The 22879-nt window shown below is 38.0% G+C and overlaps 1 protein-coding gene across 2 annotated transcripts in view; it reads right to left on the reverse strand.

Moving 5' to 3' along the window:
- The window catches only part of SLC24A3 (solute carrier family 24 member 3), a 182507-nt gene that overhangs the window by 68480 nt on the left and 91148 nt on the right, over window positions 1–22879 (reverse strand). For both annotated transcript variants that reach the window (XM_039325992.1, XM_039325993.1), the window contains exon 3: window positions 6282–6358. In XM_039325992.1, the coding sequence (XP_039181926.1) occupies window positions 6282–6358 (77 nt within the window). The remainder of the gene's footprint in view (window positions 1–6281; window positions 6359–22879) is intronic.

A 22879-nucleotide genomic window follows, 5' to 3' on the forward strand; every position in this document is an offset into this window, starting at 1 on the left:
TATTCTATTGGCTTTTGAAAGCCAATAGAATAGACTCTCTTGAATAGAGTTTAATTCTATTGGGTTTCAAAAGCCAATAGGAATTGTCCAGGCTGTCTCTGCCCTGCTGAGCCCGCCAAAAGTCCCATTCTGCAAACGGTGCTGCACCAGTTGAGTAGTCCTCGACTTACGACTGGTTGAGTAGTCCTCGACTTACGACCAGTTGGGGGGTCGCGGCATTAAAAAGGTTGAGAACCACTGCATTAATGAGATTTAGGGAGCAGCCCAAGTCCATTAGACTCTAGGCAGCTTACAATATTAAAAGCCAGTAAAGCTGTAAAAACCCAGAATATGCATGCCCAGAAAAGACCCTCAATCAAATTAGTAAGGATGAGATAATATTGGGACCAGAGAGAGCAATTCTATTATTGAAACTCATCCAAATAGAGGCCCAAGGCATTCTCGCCATAAGCCAAACAATACCAAACTGTTATTAGTCCTTTCTCTAAGGACTATTTCCACCTGCCATTTGCCTCAGTAAAACTTATGTAGAATATATCAATGATTTACAGCTATATACTGGTAATATTGGTTTCTTTCTACTATTCTTAATAGCATCAAACTTGCTACCTAAGGTTGTCACATCACTATAACTCATGAAAGGTTTGCTTCTGACTCCACTTCCATGGGGGAAAATACTATCAAATGTAGCAAGACCTGCAACAGCAGTTTCCTTTTTACTGCATATGTTTAAGTATTAGAAGAAAAAGGTCTATTGATTTGTACAAATGTGTATTTGGTGAATGGGTTTTATAACTTGAGAGACTAAACTGGATTCCAACTGGAGGTTTCAATGAAGTTAAATCTAGGGTTGGATTCTTTCCCTAGGTTCAAATCCTAAATCCATAAAAACTGTTATATGGTGTTAGATTAATTAGAAGAAAGTGTCTGGTAGGACAGGGATGGAGCTAGTAATTTCTGGAGCTAACAGAGGTGATCATATAAAGACCTATCTGTCCCTGGGGCCTCAGAGTGGACTTGGATGAACAAAGAGCAAAATAGTCAGTCCTGTTGCTCTTCCCTATGAGTAGCACAAGTGGGTGATCTGTTATTGGGGAATTTTGGAGGCAAACCATTCAGAAACAGTTCAGTTAAAATTTGCTTCACAAAAAGAAAGATGACAGATGAAAAACATTCAAGCATTTGCTACAGTAAACAAAAGTTAACAGATAAAAGAGAGAGAACTAGGTCAGAATAATTTATCTTAATAAAGAAAAGCAATCATATTCAAGAGATTGTGCTATCCTGTCTGCTAATTTTTTTCCCCAGACATCTTGAAATGTTCAGCTGGGCTTTATTGGAGGCAGAATATTTTATTAATGCATTAATAATGATCTATTGATAAAATTATTCTTTTTGCTCTAGACATGCTTTCTACCCTTTGTAATATGTGCCGTTTTCTTGGCCATGCCTACTTTTAAAATATAGCTATACATTTGTCTCCAATGTGGCCATTCATCCACAAAAGACTACCCACCATTACCCTATTACCGGTAATTTAGGAAGGCTAAAACTATTTCACACTATATCACACATTGAGACCCAGCATGGAATTTTGCTTTCTTTATTCAGAACCTCAGAAGGCTGAAATAGAACAAGCTCATCATTCAATTCTTACCACTTTACAAATTTGATAATGTTTGCAGTCACATTATGATGACTTTTCAATTCACTCATAGTAGGAAGACTGGTATCTTTGTCACTCATTCTGTTGTCACGGAGACAATGTTAAAAATGCAATTCACATTAATGCAAAAACAAACAAACAATTATTATCATTAAATCTTTTCTGGAACACATCACATCAGACTGTTTCTACTTTGTGGCAATAAAGGGTTTGGATATGACACAGTAAGCTAAAAGCTGCATGAATGAATACAACTCTCATACAATATGTAATTTTGAATTGCTTTGTTGAATGTCATAAATGTACTTCTTCATTCATTCGTTCGTTCATTCATTCATTCATTTATTCATTTAATGCATTGGCCACCCACCTTACCATAAGATAACTCTGGGTAGCTTACAAACATAAAAAATAGATCTAAATTAACTGAATAAATTAAACCAAATATTAAAATCTAAGGATATGTGGGGAAAGTGGGGGTGGAATGGGGGAAGGTGGGAATCTTTGTTACTCGATCAACCATCTCCACTGGGGCCCTAAGCCGACTGGCAGAGCCACGTCTTTAGGCCCTTACACAAAGATAGGAGGGTTGGGGCAAGATGTTCCAGAGGGCAGGAACAACAGCAGAGAAGAACCTCTTCCTGGACCCCATCAGCCGGAATACTTGGGCTGACAGGACCCACAGCATGCCTCCTCGGCCGGCATGAGTGGTACAGGCCAACCCCAGTCAGGTGAGATGGTCCCTCAAATAACCTGGACCCATGCCATGAAGGGATTTAAAGGTGATTACCAGCACCTCGGATTGTACCCAGAAGCAGACCAGTAACCAATGTCGCTCATGGAGCAGTGGTGCTACAGGGGCCATTCTTGGGGCCCCCAAAGTGCCCACACCACTGCACTCTTCACCAGCTGTAGCTTCCAAATGCTCTTCAAGGGTAGCCCCATGTAGAGCGCATTACAATAATCCAATCATAAGATGACCAAGGACTGAACGACTTAGCGCAGGGAGTCCTGATCCAGGAAAGGCTTCAACTGGCGCACAGCACAAATCACCTAATGACACAGGGAAAGCTAATCAACAGCAAAGTGTGGACACTTGCATTTTTATGAAAGTAAAGATAGGCTAGTCACTCACATCACAAACAAGGAATCACAATTTAAAAAGTTTTCAACTAAATGAATCCATCTTCTGAGCAGGTCATATCTTTCTCTCAGTTACCAACTCAAGATAAAAGTCAAGAATAGACCGAAAAGATATTGAGAAAATACAGTACTTTGGGCAAAGGTAACTGGGGTGTGGAGTCTTGAACTCCCTCTTCAGTGCAGGAGTCCTGACAGAAACAAAGGGATTCCTCTTAAACTGTTGTATTTATGTTTGAGGTTTTTGACCCAGGACTTGGCATAGCTATCAAAATGGATCTGGCCAGACCTGCATAGACAAATATCTAGATCAAAGCAGGAGTATGAGCAGCTGTATTAAAAGCTATGGAATGGGAAACACTGGCTTATTGATCAGGCAAATTGGTAAGTTGGATTCCAGAAACAAAATGTTTCATGAGTAGTGCCATTCAATGCTATATGCATCATGATTCTCCTCAGTGTCAAAGTTCTGTATACACCATTTATGGTACCTCACCATATTGTCCTAGCCTAAAGCCATTAAAATCCTGATTTAAGACATCAAACTCCTGACAAGGAGGATAATAATTGATGACATCACCACAAAACAAAGCCCAAGCAGTTTGATTTTAAGTCAATTCAAGTGCTGCCAAGGTTCATTTTCTAGGGTGTTTTCACAGTTGCTTTTTATATGCTGATTTTAATTTTGTTTTCTGTTTTATAATAGTACTTCATGGTTACATAAATGCTAATGTGGACATTCAAGAGCAAGAACAGACACTCTGCAAACATATCTTTTAAGCAGAATGAAAAATACATAAACTAATAAGGATAGTTGAGATAAGCAAATAATAATTAATTGCCTATTAGTTACAAATTAAATTCTTATAATTTTCTCCGTGACTCAAAAGAAACACATTTCACAAAAAAGCTCATTAGTTCCTATTGCATTTCAAAGCTGATTTTAATTTAGATAAAAAGTCAGAACAAAATGTGCATGCAAGTCTATAATTTATTCTGGTATATGGATTAGTTTTTCGATAAGCAGATCTAGGATGAAAGAGATATGTGTGGCTATTCATTTATGTTTGCATTGGAAGAGAAAGGACCACAATTCAGTGTTACAGCAGACATTGGCTAAAAAAGCTGAGTGATCCCTGGCATGTCATCTGCAAAAAGAGTAAGAGCAAAATCCTAGATAGCAGCTCTAAGTCAATCAGTCAATCAATCAATCAACCAATCAATTGTTCCAATTTATTTTAACCAAAGATCAGAAACAAAGTAACATTTGCATCCCAATAACATAAAAAAGAAACCGATCTGAGTGTTTTATTCAAAGCTGCAAATTAACATAGATCACACTGAGATGAGTGGACCAACTATTTTCTGTTTTTAAACTTCTTTATTCTTCAAGCACATTTTAGACATTTGTTACCTAATATGTCACACTATGGCAAATTGATTCTTTATTAATTTTGTCTTGAAAGGTTATCTTTCTACTAGATGTAAACTATATAATGGATGCCTTCTTGTTTTGAATATAGTATTATTTTTTTATTGTCTCCCATCTTAAATTAATAAGCTTAATCATCACAAAATCTAATGATTTCATAAAGAACTAGCCACTTCAATTTCTTGTGCCCAGGAAGTATTTTGTGATTGCTGAACTAAAATAAGCATAAATAAGTTGACTAATAAATATTATGCAATCCTGCAAAGAGAATTTTCAGGTACTATAATTTTCTTTGAATTTATTCTATTAAAATGGTTATTGACAAACCACACTGCTTGTTGTTTTCCTGAGTCATTAACTTAAAAATGCCCTGATCCATGTTCAAAAGGGGGGAGTATTGACAGGGTAAAATTCTGCTGCGGGATGTCTCTATTCAGGCCTGCAACACTCCACTGAGCCTTCAGCGAAGCCAGGCCTTGAAAAAGCTGGGTAACTTGGCTGAGAGCAGAGTTCGTCTACAGCCCAGGATATCAGGAGGAGGGGGATGGGGTGGTTGTCAAAAAAAGTCAAGTTGGTGTCTATGTGATCAAAGCCCTGTTCCTTTTTATGTATGTTACTCACTTACCACCATCACCATTACTACCCCTGAACACCCCAATTTCCTGAAGTTTGCCTGTTGTAGAGGGCAAGACTAAAAGACATAAACTTTGACTGGTGTGACGGCTTATCGTTTTGGTTGGATATTATCATTTGATCATCACAGGATTGTCCACCTGACCTAAAGTTAAGCAATTTTAAGAATCCATTCATAAATCACTATTAAAAATTTGGATTATTAATTATGGTTTGTCATACAGATGTTCAGATAGGATTGGGCATTTTTGTTCATCTATCAAGTCCTTCCAAAGGACCTGAGATAGGCAGATGTTTGATGGTCTTAAAAGGTATCTTCACAGGATGTCAGTTGTTCCAAGCAAAGTTGTTCATGGTGAATTTGTCAATGCTGGTGATGTTTAAGTGGTGCTCCAGTTGTTTTGGAATTGCATCCAAGATGCCAATTATTATTGGTACTACTTTTGCTTCCTTTTGCCACAGTTGTTCTATTTTTATTTACAGGTCTTCTTTTGCTGTCTGCAGGTACTACCATGTCTACTATCCAGACATTTTGTTTTTCTTATCAATAATTGTTATGTAGCAGGTGCCTCTCTGTTAATTATTATCATCATCATCATTATCATCATCATCTATTAAATTTATATGCTGCCCATCTCTCGATAAGGCGACCCTTATAGATCATAAGATTATCATATTAATAGATAAGAAATTCACTGAATATAATAGAAATGTTGCAGAAAATGGAGATAGCTTGGTGTCTCCATTTTCAGCAACAATTCCAATAGCTGGTTAGCTGAGGAAACAATGGGCTTCTAAGTAGTTGATGTGGTGGGGAACCTGGAACAAAATTGGATTTTATAGAACTCTATTGCCTTTCTTTCATTTTGTTGTCTTAGCTTCTTGGCTCTTGTGTGTGAGACTCAAGCTGAAAGCAATTAGTAATCAGCAAATTGACCTTTACCATCAATCCAGGCACATGGAGGACACTGAGCTGGATCTTTGTTTATTGAGGGGAGCGAGGAGAGACACAGAGAGAAAGTATGTTCAAATAAGCAATTAATTTACTATTTTTTCCAGGAAATGAGAGAAAAGACATATGATACAAAGTTCAATATTCTCTCTGGAATTCAACCCTGAAACTTTGAATTATCCTTGTAGCCAGAATACAGTAGATGCTAGTTCAATTCAAGTGGGCAGATCAGCTTTTTAAACTTGCAGTATTTGCTTTTTTGTGGTATCCTATGAATCAGAGCTTTGATGGGAACAATTATTTCAGTTTTAGGTCTTCACTTTTCCTACTGAAAACTAGAACTTTTAATCATTTTAAGGCACTTAAGCTATGAATAGGCAATATTAATTTGACCTGTTGCTGTTTCATCTCTGTTAAAGCAGCCAACATAATATGCATGTAGGCAAGTAATAACTCACACAGAAAGCATGCAAAATTACTGCTCCATGCCTCCGATCTTCATTCGTAAAGATGTCATCAGGGAATTCACGGAGAGCTGAGAAGGAAAAAGAAAATAAAATCAAACATTGAAACAGTTGAATTATAGTAAAGATATATTAATTAAACAAGCAAAGTAGTTTTTTAGAAAGGCAATCCTTGTATGTTTCTATATTATGGAAACTGTCCTACAGTGCATATTATTACCAAGCTACTTCATTTTACATCTTAGTGTAAATATGTATAATGAAATTTGATGTTATAGTAACCAGGCTTAAAAGATCTATTAAATTCTTAAATCAATAAAATTATACTTATAATACTGGACATACTTTAGAAGCACATTTAGAAACTTTTGATTAAAATGAGACAATACAAACTCGAGAGTTTTATCATCTCTACAGTTCAGATGCGTTGCTGATTTTAGCAGTTTGGAGCAAGTCCCAAATAGGTGGATTTACTTATTTTAAAATCTGTGCTAACAGATAGAGGATATGTTAACTGAAAAGCCAACACAGTGCTAGGCTGCATTAACAGAGGGATAGAATCAAGATCACGCGAAGTATTAATACCACATTACAATGCCTTGGTAAGGCCACACTTGGAATATTGCATCCAGTTTTGGTCACCACGATGTAAAAAAGATGTTGAGACTCTAGAAAGAGTACAGAGATGATTAGGGGATTGGAGGCTAAAACATATAAGGAATGGCTGCTGGAATTGGGTATGCCTAGTTTAATGAAGAGAAGGACGAGGGGGGACATGATAGTAGTGTTCCAATATCTCAGGGGCTGCCACAAAGAAGAGGGAGTCAAGCTATTCTCCAAAGCGCCTGAAGGCAGGACAAGAACCAATGGGTGGAAACTAATCAAGGAGAGAAGCAACCTAGAATTAAGGAGAAACTTCCTGACAGTTAGAACAATTAACCAGTGGAACAACCTGCCTCCAGGAGCGGTGAATGCCCCAACACTGGAAGTTTTTAAGAAAAGACTGGACAGCCATTTGTCTGAAATGGTATAGGGCAGTGGTTCTTAACCTGGGCAAAATTGCCCCCAGGGGGTGATTTTGTTTTTCAGGGGGGCAATGGAACAAAAAGGGGCGACGCAGGGGCGAAAGAACAAAAAGGTGGCAATATGGGGGCGATGGAGCAAGAAGTTTGGGGGACACTTTTGAGACTTTTTCGTACAGTGAATCGCTGCATATCTGTCATACAAAAACATCAGATCGCTCACTATTAGTTTGTGTAGAATTGTGTTTTCAAATGTTCCTCCAGCTAGCTTCAGTACAGAACGCCGTACATATGTGAATACGCATCGCTTATCTTTATGCGCGTTGCGCAGCAGCCTTTACCCTTTTAATATTTCTTTTTGCGTCTTAAATTTCACTTGTAATTCAATCATTAAATGTTACTGTTTTTCTTTTCGTGCCTTTCACTTTCTTGCAATTGAATTTTGTTTTCAGTGGTCATTACATTTAAGTGTGTTGAATAAATAAGATAATAATGAAATACATGCATCACAAAGTTTGGGAATAAAGTGACGGGTGGCACCAAAATTTTTCAAACAGTTGAGATATGGGAAAAAGACTGGAAATAAATTATTTGCATCAATATGTCCTGATGACAATTTTAAAGAAAACAAAAAAAGTGTTTGCATAAATTGAAGAATTATTTCCTATGTTGTGATTGAGAGGTTATGTTGGGGGAGGGGGGCGATGACAGCTTCCTCATTGGCTCAAGGGGGTGATTCGTTCAAAAAGGTTAAGAACCACTGGATAGGGTTTCCAACCTGAGCAGGGGGTTGGACTAGATGACCTCCAAGGTCCCTTCCATTATTATTATTATTATTATTATTATTATTATTATTATTATTATTATTATTATTACAGTAATGGCAACTGTAAAGTGAACGGGGCTAAATTTATTATTTGTGTACTAATTGTGGGAAAAAGAATAAAACAGAATACTTCATTGGCCAAGTGTAAAGACACACAAGGAATTTGTCTCTGGTGCAAAAGTTCTCAGTGTACATGCAAAGCAACAGAGTAATAATAATCATAGTGATGATGCCAATAAGAGGGGGTAATAAAGAAGGTGGGAAGGATAATAATAATAATACTACAGCTACACAATATGGGTAAATATACTTAGACATCAATACTATGAGAATTAGCAGAGTGATGGCACGAGGGAAAAAACTCTCCCTGTGTCTAGTTGTTTTGGCATGCAATGCCCTATAATGGCGCCCTGAGGGAAAGAGTTGAAACAGTTTATGTCCAGGATGTGAGCTGTTTGTCGATATTTTCTCAACCTTCTTTCTCTGACCCACGCAATATATAGGTCTTCTATGGAAGGCAAGCCAGTTGCAATTGTTTTTTCTGCAGTCCTACTATCTCTGCTGGAGTCTGTACCTGTCCTGTTTGGTTTCTGTACCAAACTAGACTGTTATAGAAATATAAATGACAGATGCAATAATTCCTCTCTAGAACTGTATCAGCGGCTCCTGGGGCAGTCTGAACTTCCTGAGTTGATGCAGGAAGAAACATTTTTTGTTGTGCTTCTTTAATGATGGTTCTAAGTGTCCAATTCAAGTCCCGGGAGATTATAGAACCCAAAAGCTCACAGGATTCTAGAATAGAAGATCTCCTCCTAAATACATTGTCATCTACAGTTTTAAGCATGTTTGGCTCCAGATTATTCTGACTGCATCACAGGCCAGTTGTTCAATCTCCTGTTTATATGCAGACTCATCACTGTTTAGAATTAGACCAATGACTATTGTATTATCTACAAATGTCAGTACTTTAACAGAGGAATCCCTAGAGATGCAGTCATTGGAGATGCAGTCATCTCTGTTTATGATAGGAAACACCATGTGATGTATGTTTCTTACTAATGGTACATTTGCTGCTGGACTGCTACGTTCAGACAGTGATTAAGATTTTAAGGATATAAGGAAAAACATGCCTGCTTAAAGGAAAAGCCAACTGCATCAGTTCACACAATGGCAAACTAGTTGTTTATTTGGAAACCAATAGATAAAATTTGAGCCCAATCAGATTGGAGTGCTAGTGTTGCTCAGCAACTAACATTCATAGTCATTTTGTCAGCAGGAATGCAAGCTAATGAAGCTCCCAGTCTGAATTGGTCACTAGAAGGCATTCTGCACCTTTGATAGCTTGAATAGGAAGACTCAGGTCAACTTCTTCTTTTCTCCAGTGGTATCTATTGCAGAAAAATGTGTAGTTTCTATTAAATTTTCCCTTCAAAGCAAAAACATCTAAGTGCATGCCATAGAAATAAATTGATCAAGGAATCAAGGCTTTTGAAATATTTTTGTGTCATTTTCCAGTTTCTTACTTTTAGACAAAGCTTTCCTCTCTCAAACAGCAAGCAGAGAACCTTCCAAAGTGGTGCATGGATATGCATATTGGAGAGGAAGCAGAGATGCTTTTGATCCCAGGATAATAGTCTTTGATCACAAGCGATGTTTTGATTCAGAACTAGCCATCTTTTAACTCAGAAACAAGCACAGAAAAAGCACCTTGCAACATAGGGTCCAAAAACAGAGGCAACATTCACTGTTTCCACAGTGAACATGAACAGATTAGATTACAAGGCAAACATAAATATCTCTTCTCAGCAGAAACAAACTCATCCTGGTGATATTTAGGCATTTTCACTCTAACAACAAGTTCAAATGCAAAATTATGACAGATATGGTAGAAAAACAGGTCTGTTAAGTAAGAAAGGGCATGTTGGGAAAAGACTTGAAGATTACTTCCAGTCTGTAGGCCACCAATGCCCTCTGATTTATTTTCCATAGCCTACATAGGCTTGATACATTCACACTGTCTCCAACAGCAGGCATGAGCTTGCTCTCTTACTCTCAGTACTTTATTCACTGCCTTCCATCCAAGAAAGTTTGAGGTTTTTCATGGGAATGGGTGGATACATGAACAGAAGTTGTGAATACCGGGCAGGTAGGCAGGCAGGCAAGTAGGCAGGAGGAAAGGAGGAAGGAAGGCAAGCAGGCAGGGAGGGAGGGAGACAGGGAAGAAGACAGGCAGGCAGGCAAGCAGGCAGGGAGGCATCACATCACTAGTACCACTTTATAAAACCCTAGTGAGACCACACCTGGAATGCTGCAACCAATTTTGGTCACCATACTACAAAAAAGATGTTGAGACGTTGGAAAATTTTCAGAGAAGAGCAACTAAGATGATCAAAGGCCTGGAGACTCAAACCTATGAAGAACGGCTGCAGGGCTAGTCTAAAGAAAAGAAGAAATAGGGGTGACATGATAGCAGTATTCCAGTATTTGAGAGGCTGCCACAAAGAAGAGGGGGTCAAATTATTCTTCAAAACACCAGAGGGCAGGACAAGAAAGAATGGTTGGAAACTGATCAAAGAGAAAAGCAACCTGGAATTAAGGAGAAAGTTCCTAACAGTGAGGACAATTAACCAGTGGTACAGCTTGCCTTCAGAAATCGTGGGCGCTCCATCACTGGAAGTTTTAAAGAAGAGACTAGACCAGGGGTAGGCCAACCTTGGCTCTTTTATGACTCATGGACTTCAACTTCCAGAATTCCTGAGCCACTTGTGAAGTCCACAAGTCATAAAAGAGCCAAGGTTGCCTACCCCTGGACTAGACAGTCACCTGTCTGAAATGGTATAGGTTCTCCTGCTTGAGCAGGGGTCTGGACTAGAAGACCTCCAAGGTCCCTTCCAGCTCTATTATATTCTAACATATTCTAACTTTTTTCCTCACTCCGGATCTGTCTTTCTCCCTACACAGTGAAATGAAGCCACTATTAGGCTACTTGGGTTGCAACATAACCATAGCGCTGGGTTACTTGTGGTATATTCCCAAGTGTGGTAAATATGAGTTGCAAGATTGCATGGCTCTTCGAATTCTCTACCACCTCCTCCTTGGTGAAGGAGAGTGGGAAGATTGAACAAGTTCCACTTTTTGGTTCCTCCCTGTACAGATGTCATAACTGAGATTTGGAGGGAATAAAGCTACCATGTGAAAGAGTCCTATTCTTCCCAAAAGAAAGGGGAGAAAAACCCAAGCAGACAGTAAGAAACGTGCGGCACCATCCTAAAAGGCCTTCTCAGACGGAGGGAAAAGTAGCCTGGAAGCTTCAACTAGTGAAAGGACTGTGATGTAGCTTTGCTGCTTTTTGGGGGGGTAGAGAGGTTGGCTCAGCTTGGAAACCTCTCCCTTTCCCCTCAGCATGGCTGGCTCAGGAATTCTGGGAGTTGAAGTCCATAAGTCATAAAAGAGCCAAGGTTGCCTATCCCTGCTCTAGTGGTTAAGGTACCAGGCTAGAAAGTAGTAGACTATGAGTTCAAGCCTCATCTTCGCCATGGAAGCAGCTGGATGATTTTGAGCCAGGCTCTTTCTCAGCCCAACCCACCTGACAGGGTTGTTGTTGTGAGGAAAATGGGAGGAGGGGAAAGGTGTATTGGAGATGTTCGCCACCTTATATCATTTGTAACAGGCTACAAATAAATAAATAAATCCTGCAAGGCAATTGCTGGAAAGAGCTTCACTAGGGCTAAGGAGGCAGAAGCAATGAGCTACAACAACCTTGTCAAATTGGGAGGAAAGGCGGGAAGCACTTTTGCCTCCAACAGCAAAAGGCATAGAGATTTGATTGGAGGCAGGAATTAGTGTGCTTTCCTGTCAACATTTTAATGTAGGGCAGGTCAAGAAACAGGCACAGTAGGGATCCCAAGAATGCCATTTATTGTAGTAATCTAGACTAACAGAATCTTGAAAGTCTGTCCAAATTTCTTTGTCCCATTTAATACTAAATGATATCAAGATGGGATTACTTAGTATTTCTTTCTCACCCTTCTTTCTCAATTATGTGTAATTTTTTTTTCTGCCGGTCCCGTTACTGCTCACTCTTTCACTTTTACTGCTCACTCTGCTCATTCTGTCCCCAAGCCAGCTCTAAATCTGCTTATACTTTCTTGTAAACAGCTTCCCTTGGAATGATGGTCTATCTGCAGCAGACAGCTTTGGTTCTCTAATGATGCTGAGCTAAAATGCCCCACATCCTTTTCCTTTTCCTAGATTGGCTGGGGTTGATGGAATTGCAATTTAGCAACCTCTGTACAGCTTCAGATTATAGATTAGAATATAATGATTAAAATGATTTTTGTAGTTATGTATGAAACATATTCAGTATTACAATGAAGTAGTCTTCATGCTGCCCCTCTTACAATTTGAGTTTCAGATTCCTGCCCAATTTGAGCCAGACAAACAAGCAAAGGGACATCACACTTCACCCACCAGCTGAGCCCAAGGAGGGCTGTATCCATCATTGCTGTCAGTGTGAGAAATAAGGCTGAGAAATAACTCCTTCACTAGTGGAGCTCCTTATAGATTATTCATGACTGCCCAGCCATTCTAGAGCACTTTTATGGGAGGTGAAGATTTACTTAAACATTATGTGACAGGTCCTGCTATCGGGGCTCATAATTATTTATAAATGTACCATGACTTTTCTCATTCTTTCAGATAGCTGCAGCTTTCGCATCTGGTGACAGGGAATTCCATAAATTCATGTGAAGAAAGAATTTTTTTAAGCATTATTATTACATTTATAATGTTATGAGTGAAGGAGAAATGTTTTAGCCACTTGTTTTGTACCATTTCTAATTCTGGAAGTTATTATCATGCTGTTGAGACTCAAAACATTTGTACCTAGCTTTAAATATAGAATAAATCAAAGGCTTAAGAAAAGTGAAAAACATGCCTGTAATCCCCTCTTTAATCCAAGGATCTTGGTGTAACTGTTTTATCTGTAAGAAAAGCAGCATTCACCCCACACAATTTTTACAAGGTTGTATTTGCAGCAAATAGGCAAAGTGTGGGGAGGGTGAGTGTACATCTTTAACTACTCATGTACAGGCACTTTGTAATCCCAGTGGAACCAATACATCTCCCCACTCCCAGTCTCAGCTTCATCACAGCTAAATGGGGGGGGGGAGGCAAGGGGTCTGTGGCAGGATTAAGTAAGCATCTCAGCAGGTGGGATTTGAGCAAATAGTAGCAACAAGCTGTTGCAAAAACACAAGTCCACAGGGTTCTAACCCTCGCTGCTATTGCATTTAGACACAGATAAAGAATGGCAAAACCTAGCATTTCTCTTCCTAACCTCCAACTAAATACAAGTTTATACACGGTCCTATGTCATGGTTTGTTTTAACTATAGCTTTGTTGAACAAATAGCAGTGGCCTTGTTCAAACATCAAAAATAAGCCTTAAACAATAGTTTACAAATATGGCTGATTTCACACTTAATAAAAGGTCAGTAAAACACAATAGGGAGAGAGTATATATACTGTATATCCTACATTAAGGGTTATAGTTATACTTATTCTGCTAAAGGCAGGGAGAAGAGTATATCATTTAGCTAAACCACTTTACACAAGACTCTGAATCAAAGCTGTCAAATGGTTAAATTATATGTCTGTGTCTGTGAATGCTGTGTCACCCCAAACATCATGGGATGTCACTTTTGACATAATGTCACAGGTTCGTCATCACTGTATTAGTACAGAAATTAGTAATGATTAGACCATCGTTCCAAGGAAAGCTGTTTCCCTTCCCTTTTAGTCTTCACACTGCCCCTCTTACAATTTGAGTTTAAGATTCCTGCCCCAATTTGAGCCAGACAAATAAGCAAAGGGGACATCACACACCTCACCCACCACCAACCCCATGTTTTAGAAACCCATGTTTTCTCTTTTTTCTTTTAGTTTTAGTTTGGCTTTCACGGTAGTCAATTCAAAGAAAAAGTGCTTAAGCTAAGGATTATTCAAAAACCAATCTCCATTTCCTTTTTGTCAGTTTGTCCTGTTACTATTAAATATTTAAGGCAAAGCTAGTTCCCAAACTGTTTTGCAGAATCCTAACAGAGATTCTGAGCTTTTTGACTAGTTTTGAACTACTATAAGCTATTTTAGGACAGGAAGACCTGGAGAAACGTTGTCCATGGGGTCGCGATGGGTCGGACACGACTTCGCAATTAACAACAACATAAGCTATTTTATGCATGATACTCTCGTAAATAAGCAGCAAGGAATATATTGATTTGAATCTGGCTTGAACTTTTTCACTAGGATATTTCTGACTTAGACTATGTGCAAACAAAAGTTGCAGTTCATTTGCACATTGCCAGGAATGTGCAAATTTCCTAAATATCGTTATCAGTACAAGTTTATCAGTGCAACAACTATATTTGTCTATTTCCTATATAATCTTTTTTCGAATTCGAGGTATACTTCTAAGATATGTAATGTGTTCATCTAATATTCAGCAAATTTTCAGGTGTGCATGCCAAAACTTAAAATAGGAAAAATGATTGAAACCTTGCAAGTTTCTTAGATCAGGGCTTTTCAACCTTTTCACCCATTGTACCACTTTTAGGATAAGGCAATATCCGAGTACCACCAGTTGCCCAGCAAGGATTCAAAAACTTGACCAATAAAAAAGAGGGAAAAAATGATAAAGTACAGGTAGTCCTCGACTTACAACAATTCGCTTAGTGACTGTTCGAAGTTACAACGGCATTGAAAAAAGTGACTTATGACCATTTTTCACACTTATGACTGTTGCACCATCCCCAGGGTCATGTGATTTACATTCGGATGCTTGGCAACTGATTCATACTTATGACGGTCACAGTGTCCCAGGGTCATGTGATCACCTTTTGCAACTTTTTAACAAGCAAAGTCAATGACCGGGGGGGGGGATGGCCAGCTCATCAGTCAGGTTGCAGGGTGCCTGTGTGGGGGGAATCCATGAGTGTCTGGTGGAGGGGAGTGGGACTGGGGTGGGTGCCCTCCTTCACTCCCTGTCTCCCATTGTCCCTTCCTTCCTTCTTTCCTTCCTTTCTTCTCTCCTTCTTTGTCCCTTCCTCCTTCCCTCCCTCCCATTGTCCAGCACTATGTCGCCCAGACCCCAGCCTGGAGAAAATCACAGCCCGCCCTATGTGCGCGCAGAAGCAGAGGCGAGTTAGCATGACAGAAGCAGAGCAGTGTTAAGTCCAATATAAAGGAATGACTAAATCTCTTGATATAAGAACAGTTGCAAAAACTGCATGCCAAGATTCTGGTGCAAGAAATCTCAGCCTTTGTGTAAGAACTACAACCCACCATAAAAGACACTCCAAAAGTTGTTACTATTGTGAGTGGGCAAGAGGGAAACCAAACTTTTCAATAGGCACGTTACTGTTTATACTCTGAAGGGCAAATATGCTGCTTGCTAAGTGAAGCCCCAGGATAAGCGGGCTACGTGTGTGTGTGTGTGTGTGTGTGTGTGTGTGTTTGTGTGTGTGTATGTGAGAGAGAGAGAGAGAGAGAGAGAGAGAGAGAGAGAGAGAGAGAGAGAGAGAGAGAGAGAGGAAGAATGTATATGAATATGCATATGTATTTGTGCATATATTCATATTTTACAGTGCTATTCCAAGTTCATATTATCCAGATTGCATATTTAAATTTCATCTTGTTGTATATTTGTAGTATGAGAAGCCCTTTTAACATATTCTGATTTGATACTGTTTTTTAGCCAAAATGTTTGTCTGAAAGTACTTTTTTAACCATCTTGAATTTCTCACTTTACTTTTGGATATTCTGAGTATTTGAATGCCAATTCTTTTGTTCTGGTTAATGACTGCAATAAAATTAAGATGATGATAATGATAATGCAACCCAGAAGGGTGAAGTAAAGTTGAGAAATATTGAAAAGAATAATACTTTTATTCAACTGATAAAGGAGAGTATTTATAGGTCAGGGTTGACATGAGGGGTCTTTGGTGCTCTCTGAACTTGATTGTTTTCTTGCGCCCAAAGGACGCTTCTTCACCCAAGGATCCCTGCATTGTGTATGTGTGTGTGTGTGTGTGTGTGTGTGTGTGTGTGTGTGTGTGTATGTATATATATATATATATATATATATATATATATATATATATATATATATATATATATTCTGAGGTTTTCGCGGGTATTTGTATGTAGGTCTTTGGTTGTTCGGGTTTTCTCCCGCGTAAAATTGGAAGTGTCTTGGCGACGTTTCGACGAAGTCCCATTCGTCATCTTCAGGCTGGTGTTTTCAGCTTCGTGCTTCGAGCAGCAATGTGTGGTCTTAGCTGTTTCTTCCTTTTAACTGCCAGTGGGGGTATGAACTGATTGGGTGGGAGCTTGGCTGTGTTCTGATTGGGTGGAGGTGTGTTCTGAATGGTTAGGGGCTTGGCTGTGCTCTGATTGGCTGGGGGAGTGTTCTGTTTGGTTGTGCTCAGGTTAGTCTGAGTTGCAGAGGGGTTTAAGATTTTGGGCTGCCTTGCTATTTTTTTGGCTTCTCGTTCGTGGTTGTGTCTCCTCTTCATGGAGGGTGTCAGTTTGCTTCATGTATGGATTGGAGGGGTTTAAAGTGGCTAATGATGCAGCTGTGGTCTGGCTTCTGGTTTGTGGTCGTGCCTCGTCATCGGTGTGGCTTTGGGTTTGTTTTTTGCGTGGATGTGTGGTGGTGACATCCTGTGTGGTTTTTGTGAGTGTGGGTCTGGTATCATTTTTTGTGTTAGGGAGTCGTTTGTCAATAAGGGCGGGTTTCCAAATGGCTGGTAGGCGGGAGGTATCATCTCGCTTGTTCATGCTGTGTGGGCGTTTTTCTATCTCGATGGCTTCTCTGATTATTCTGTTATTAAAATGTTCACTTTTGGCAATGGTTCTGGTATTTTTCAAGTCAATTTCATGTCCTATGGCTTTAAGGTGTTGGACCAGGGAAGATGTTGGTTCCTCTTTTTTGACTGAGTTCTTATGTTCTTCAATGCGTGCACTTATTCTTCTGTTGGTTTGTCCGATGTATGTGGTGGGACAAGTGGTGCATGGGATTTCGTATACTCCTTGATTTTCTAATTCAATTTTATCTTTGGGGTTTCTAAGGATGGTGGATATTTTTCTGTTTGTGCAAAATGCTGTTTTGATGTTGTGTTTATGGAGGATCTTACTGATTCTGTCTGTGGTGCCTTTTATGTATGGGAGGAGGGCTTTGCCGTTTTCTTGTTCTTTGTCTTGGATTTTAGTGGGGGTTTCTTTTTGGATTAGGTTTGTAATCTTATTTCTATGGAATCCATTGGATGTTAGTACATTGGTGAGAGTGTGTAGTTCGGGTTTTAGGTGTTGTTCGTCAGCTAAGCGTTTTGTTCTGGAGATGAGTGTCTTGGCTACAGAGTTGATCTGTGCTGGGTGGTGGTGTGAGAGAGCGTGCAGATAGCGGTTTGTGTGTGTTTTCTTCTGGTAGATGGTGTGTCCTAGGGAGCCATTGGATTTCTTGTAGACTAAGACATCCAGGAAGGGAAGTTGGTTGTTAGCTTCTGTTTCCATGGTGAACTGTATTTTGGGGTGTAGGCTGTTGAGGTGTGTGAGGAAGTTGTCCAGTTTTTCTTTCCCATGTGGCCAGATTATGAAGGTGTCGTCTACGTATCTGAGCCAGAGTTTGGGTTTGTGATCCGATTTTTCTAGAGCTTGGGTTTCAAAGTGTTCCATGTAGAGGTTGGCAATGACAGGTGAGAGGGGTGATCCCATGGGTGCTCCTTCTGTTTGTTTGTATTTTTGTCCATTATAGATGAAGTATGTGTTGGATAGGCAGTGGTTGGTCAGATCTAAGATGTGTTTGGGGGGGTTATATTTGTTTTGAATAGCTGTCAAGGCTTCTTTGATAGGCACTTGGGTGAAGAGGGATATGACATCGAAGCTCACTAGTAGGTCGCTGGGCTGTAAGTTTTGTTTCTTTATGATCTCTATAAACTGGAATGAGTTTTTTACGTGTGAGGTGATGGATTCTGCATAGGGCTGTAGTTGTTTGGCGAGAAATTTGGCTAGGTTTTGTAGAGGTGAGCCTATGGAGCTGACTATAGGTCTGAGTGGGGTTCCTTCTTTGTGTATCTTGGGGAGACCATAGAGTTTGGGGCATCTGGATGATTTCTCTCTGGGAATGATTCTTTGCTGGATCTCTTCGCTAATGAGGGAGGCTTTTATTTTGGATCTGGTGGTTTTTTCCAGGTAGGTGGTGGGATCTGTATTTAGGGGTTTGTACCACCGGTTGAAAAGCCCTATCTTAGATGCTCTCAGATTTTGGTGAACTTACCTCATTGAGAGAATCCCATTGAGAGAATTATACTTTCGTGCATTCTCATTTCCCCATTTGAAATGTTTCACATGTCACGCAAAAATAAGGTTTCATAATTTTATCTGATCCAGCATTTGGAATCACATTACACACAAGTGTACTTTTTATTTAATGTAACACTTCTCATCAGAGATGAACATCCAGGGATCCATAGTTATGGTATCTATCTTTCATTTCATATTTTTGTTCCCTGATTCTCTTCTATTCCAGGGTTAGGAGATTCTTGAGAATTCTGAGGGAGCAGCATATGGGAAGGCAGGTAGGTTTGCAAATTGTCTGAGAAAGACATTACTATGCAGAAAATTATTTAAGGCAATTTTGGTGGAATATTTTTCAATGTAGATTTATAACAATCCAAGATTTCTCTCTGCATTATTATGCAGAGGAGTTTGCAGAAATATTTTTGGACTTATAGCTGAAACACTGTTGAACCTCACACGAAATGCCAAGGTAAAATAAAAAGTAATTTATCCAGTACAATAATTTTCCAAATGAGATATCAATTTGTATTCCAGCTGTTCAATTGTTCCTATTTGAACCCACCTGTGAGTAGGGCTCATGTGTGTGAACATGGTTTACTTAGAGAGATGATCAGATCATCTTATTCCTAACCCTAACCCTAATTTTGTTGTTTTTGTTTTCTGGCATCCATTTATATCTGAATAAGGTAAAAATAAGCTAAATGTTCTGATTTGGAAATCACATTAAACCAACCAGGAATATTGTTTTAATTCATTTAGCTACAGTATTTCTGCTGAGAGAAACAACCAAATTGAAGTGATTAAGCAGAAGAATATCAGCACATTCTTTATGCTAACCAGTTGTTGAAATATCCTTCATAATTTATCAGTGAGCATAAAGATTGAACTCAAAATTATAAAAACATTTATGACTTTATGTTACTACTATCATAACTATAGTTGACAAACTACATCTAATGTAAATAGATAATGTAATGAGGACTAAGTTTGATTGATCACATTTTGGAATAAAGTTGTTACAAATTTAATAACATTAAGTTAATAAGCTCACCAAGGTTGGCAATTTATGCTGCAAAGATGATTTGGAAGCATATTCTACAAAGTGGTTACAAAATGGTATTTTAGGCAGTTGATTATCCTGTAACTACTAAGTCTATTAATAATTTTATGTTTATTCTTTCCCCTAAAAGATTTCAGTTTGTTTTTCAATTTCAATTGAATTGTATAGCTTATATGTTATATTTAAGGTGGAAGGAATTCTAAAGTGATTTATCTTGGTCTGATTTTTTTACATCTCAAAAAACTGGCAAAAAATGTATCTATACTTTTTGGGTTCTTTATTAATTATGTGAAAATTGAGGTATTAACAATTAGCAATGTTCATATTATTAATTATAATATCAGCATATTTATAGCAATTATTGATAATTATTAAATTATTTAAGAGGACTGGAATTTTAAAAAAAAAGCACAAGAGAAAAATACCCAAAGCTATCTTTAGATAAGAAGACTGACATTAAAGAGGTAAATGTAATTAATGTAAGTAGGTGGATAGTAATGCATTTTGAGTTATAAATAATTCGCTTAAGTTCACATTTATGTTGATGGATTCTAACTTGACAGTGACTGATTAAGAATGGTAACTTGGAGTGATGATACAATTCCTATTTGATTTCCTCATTTCATTTTGAATGTTGATATGAAAGGATAAATTGGGATTATACTAAAATAATCTGCAATTTTAAAAAACTCAGTCTATAATTCATTTAGTGAATGTTTTTAAACATGACACAGTATACAATAACCCTTTAAAATAATCTTCTGAAAAAACAAAGCCTAATGGAATGAGATTTCAATAAATTTGGAACAATCCTATTAACTTTCCAGGTTGTCTGTTGGAACTAAAGTAACAGGAAATGGTAAATCAGTTGGGATTTTGATTTCTAGAATAATTGCAGCTTTATTGCTAGAGACAAAATATTTATTGGACATTTTAATGAAACAAGAAAGATTTGTAGTACTGCTATAGTTTAATGAAGGTAGCATCATCCTGGGAACACAGTACTATATGTACATACTGTACCTTGTGCACTGATAATAATTGCTTGACAAATATCTGCTCTACCAACAGTATTATACAGATATAGGAGTTACATCAAAGAATGATAAAAAATTACATATACCTTTATTCCAGTTAAAGATTACAGAAACTGAAATCCAACACATTTGGAGACCATTAGACTGAGAAAACGAATGTACAGTATATGGATCATTTGTCCTATTATTGGCCTCTTACAATAGTGCACATGTACAAGTGATTAAGGAAGGGGTAGGAAGAGGAAAAAATACACTGTTGCTATCCTCATGATAAGTTCAAATATCTAAGAATTGGCAGAAGTCCTTCTTACATGATTCTGTGGTTTCTATGTCACCTGAGATGTATGGGTTAAAGGATGTACTTCAATGCTGGCAACAGTTCTCATTATGCTTCAGTAGCACATGAAAAAAGGATACTCATTGATATGTACTTGAAAGTGCCTTTGATCAGGCTTGTCTTTCATGTGCCTTTTTTAAAAAAAATGTTATTAGTATACTATCTTTGGTAATAAATAACTGCTCTATAGAATGAGTTCCGTGATCAGTCTATGTTTTAAAACTTGATTAACAAGGAAGTCTGCTAAGCTCTTCCTATAAATCCAACTGAGTGGAAGGTTTTCATCTGGCTAATTAAAAAGGCAAGACCATAAATCTGAAGTAAAGCTTACAGAAGGGCAAATAATGTCAGATTTACACAGAGAAGACATGGCTGAAATCACTGTAATGAAAAAGAATTAAAAAGGATATTTTATGAGAGATTGCTAACAGTGGAAATGTACAAGAAGTCAAAACCACTATCTATGTGATTTGCAAGAAATCTTTGGACAGGAGGAAAAAACTGCCTGGCATAGTACTGACTGCATGTAATTCGGTCAAGATGTCCTGTCTCTCCCTTCCCTTTCATGCAATATTTCTAACCCAGAAATTACTCAAACTGCACTGAAACCTCTTTTAGCTTCTTTCTATTTGGATAGAGGTTGTAGTGCCTATCCAGTTCTTGTCCCTCAAAAAAAGAACTAACGGTTCTTTTTCTAAAGCTCGGGTCCTACTTACTGTTAACATACCTAATTTTGAGAAAAATTGGGAGGCAATTGTTTGCTAATGAAAGGACTTTGTTACTTAAGAGTTTGTCATCTGATTTTTACCGATGACAAAGCTTTATGCATAAATTTGATCACTTTTCAGATAGGAACTGCACAATAAAGCTGGCAACTATCTTATTGGCAGTCCCCAATTAACATACGGTACCTTATTCTGTTTAACACTGGCATTGATATATAAGCTTACAGTATTTATATTTGTAATAAAATATTCTTGAACCTTATAATAAAAATCCCCTCCAATTAATATAAAATAAAGGTAGTGCTTATGTTAATATTCAAGGAAATAAAGTGAAAGAGAAATAAATTCTACTTCAATTTAAAATGCAAAATTGTTGCTGTGACTACATAATTCAGCAGCAATCCAGCATTTTTTTTCCTTCACAAGACTCTATAAAGCAAACAAGACTATTGAACACAATAAAAGATTATGCAAATTTCCTGCTAGAATAGTGCCCTGGATTAATGAAATCCTACTATGCTATACCAAAGATAATACAGTCTACTTTCACGTCCTATATACAGTATTAATTTTCTCATATTCTAAGCTAGTAGCAGCTATCGGACCATTAACAAAACTTGCTCTTTCCAAATCTGTGTGGCATCTCTTTGCATACATGAGATACTAAATAACTTTTATAAGCGTTTCTAACTATGAACTGATTATTTGAGCTTATTTCCCTCTTGCATGTCTGACAAAAAATAAGCTATTTTTGAGCAGATGGATGGCATATTTTTGTAGTATTCCCAGGACATTTTATCTCAGCAGGATTTTTAAATGTAAGGAAAATTACAGGAAAGCTGTGCACTGATTATGAACATAGCATACAGAAAAATGAAACTAGAGTTTAGTTTTTTTAAAAATGTAGTTAGTATAGTTTCATCCAACTAAATTTCAAGGCTTTAAGGTAGATGATCCATTAACAGGTATCCTATAGGAATTGAATCATATAATCTAGATGATGTCATTTATTACAAATTCCCACTGAAAGAAACCGGATTAAATTAATCATAATGAACTTGTTTTATTAGATCAAAAGAAGCTTAATTACTGCTAATGGACTGAGACTAGAGAGGGGTGGGTTGGGTTTGTTTTTTTTTTGCACAAAACAAGTACTTGAAATAGTCTCCTGCCGAGTCTCTTGGAATGACACTCATTTAAAAAGCAGGAATCTTCTCTTTTCCTGAAAAT

Source organism: Crotalus tigris, unplaced genomic scaffold (assembly GCF_016545835.1).
Source record: "Crotalus tigris isolate CLP2741 ecotype Arizona unplaced genomic scaffold, ASM1654583v1 scf7180000024339.11422700, whole genome shotgun sequence".
NCBI classification, from domain to species: domain Eukaryota; kingdom Metazoa; phylum Chordata; class Lepidosauria; order Squamata; family Viperidae; genus Crotalus; species Crotalus tigris.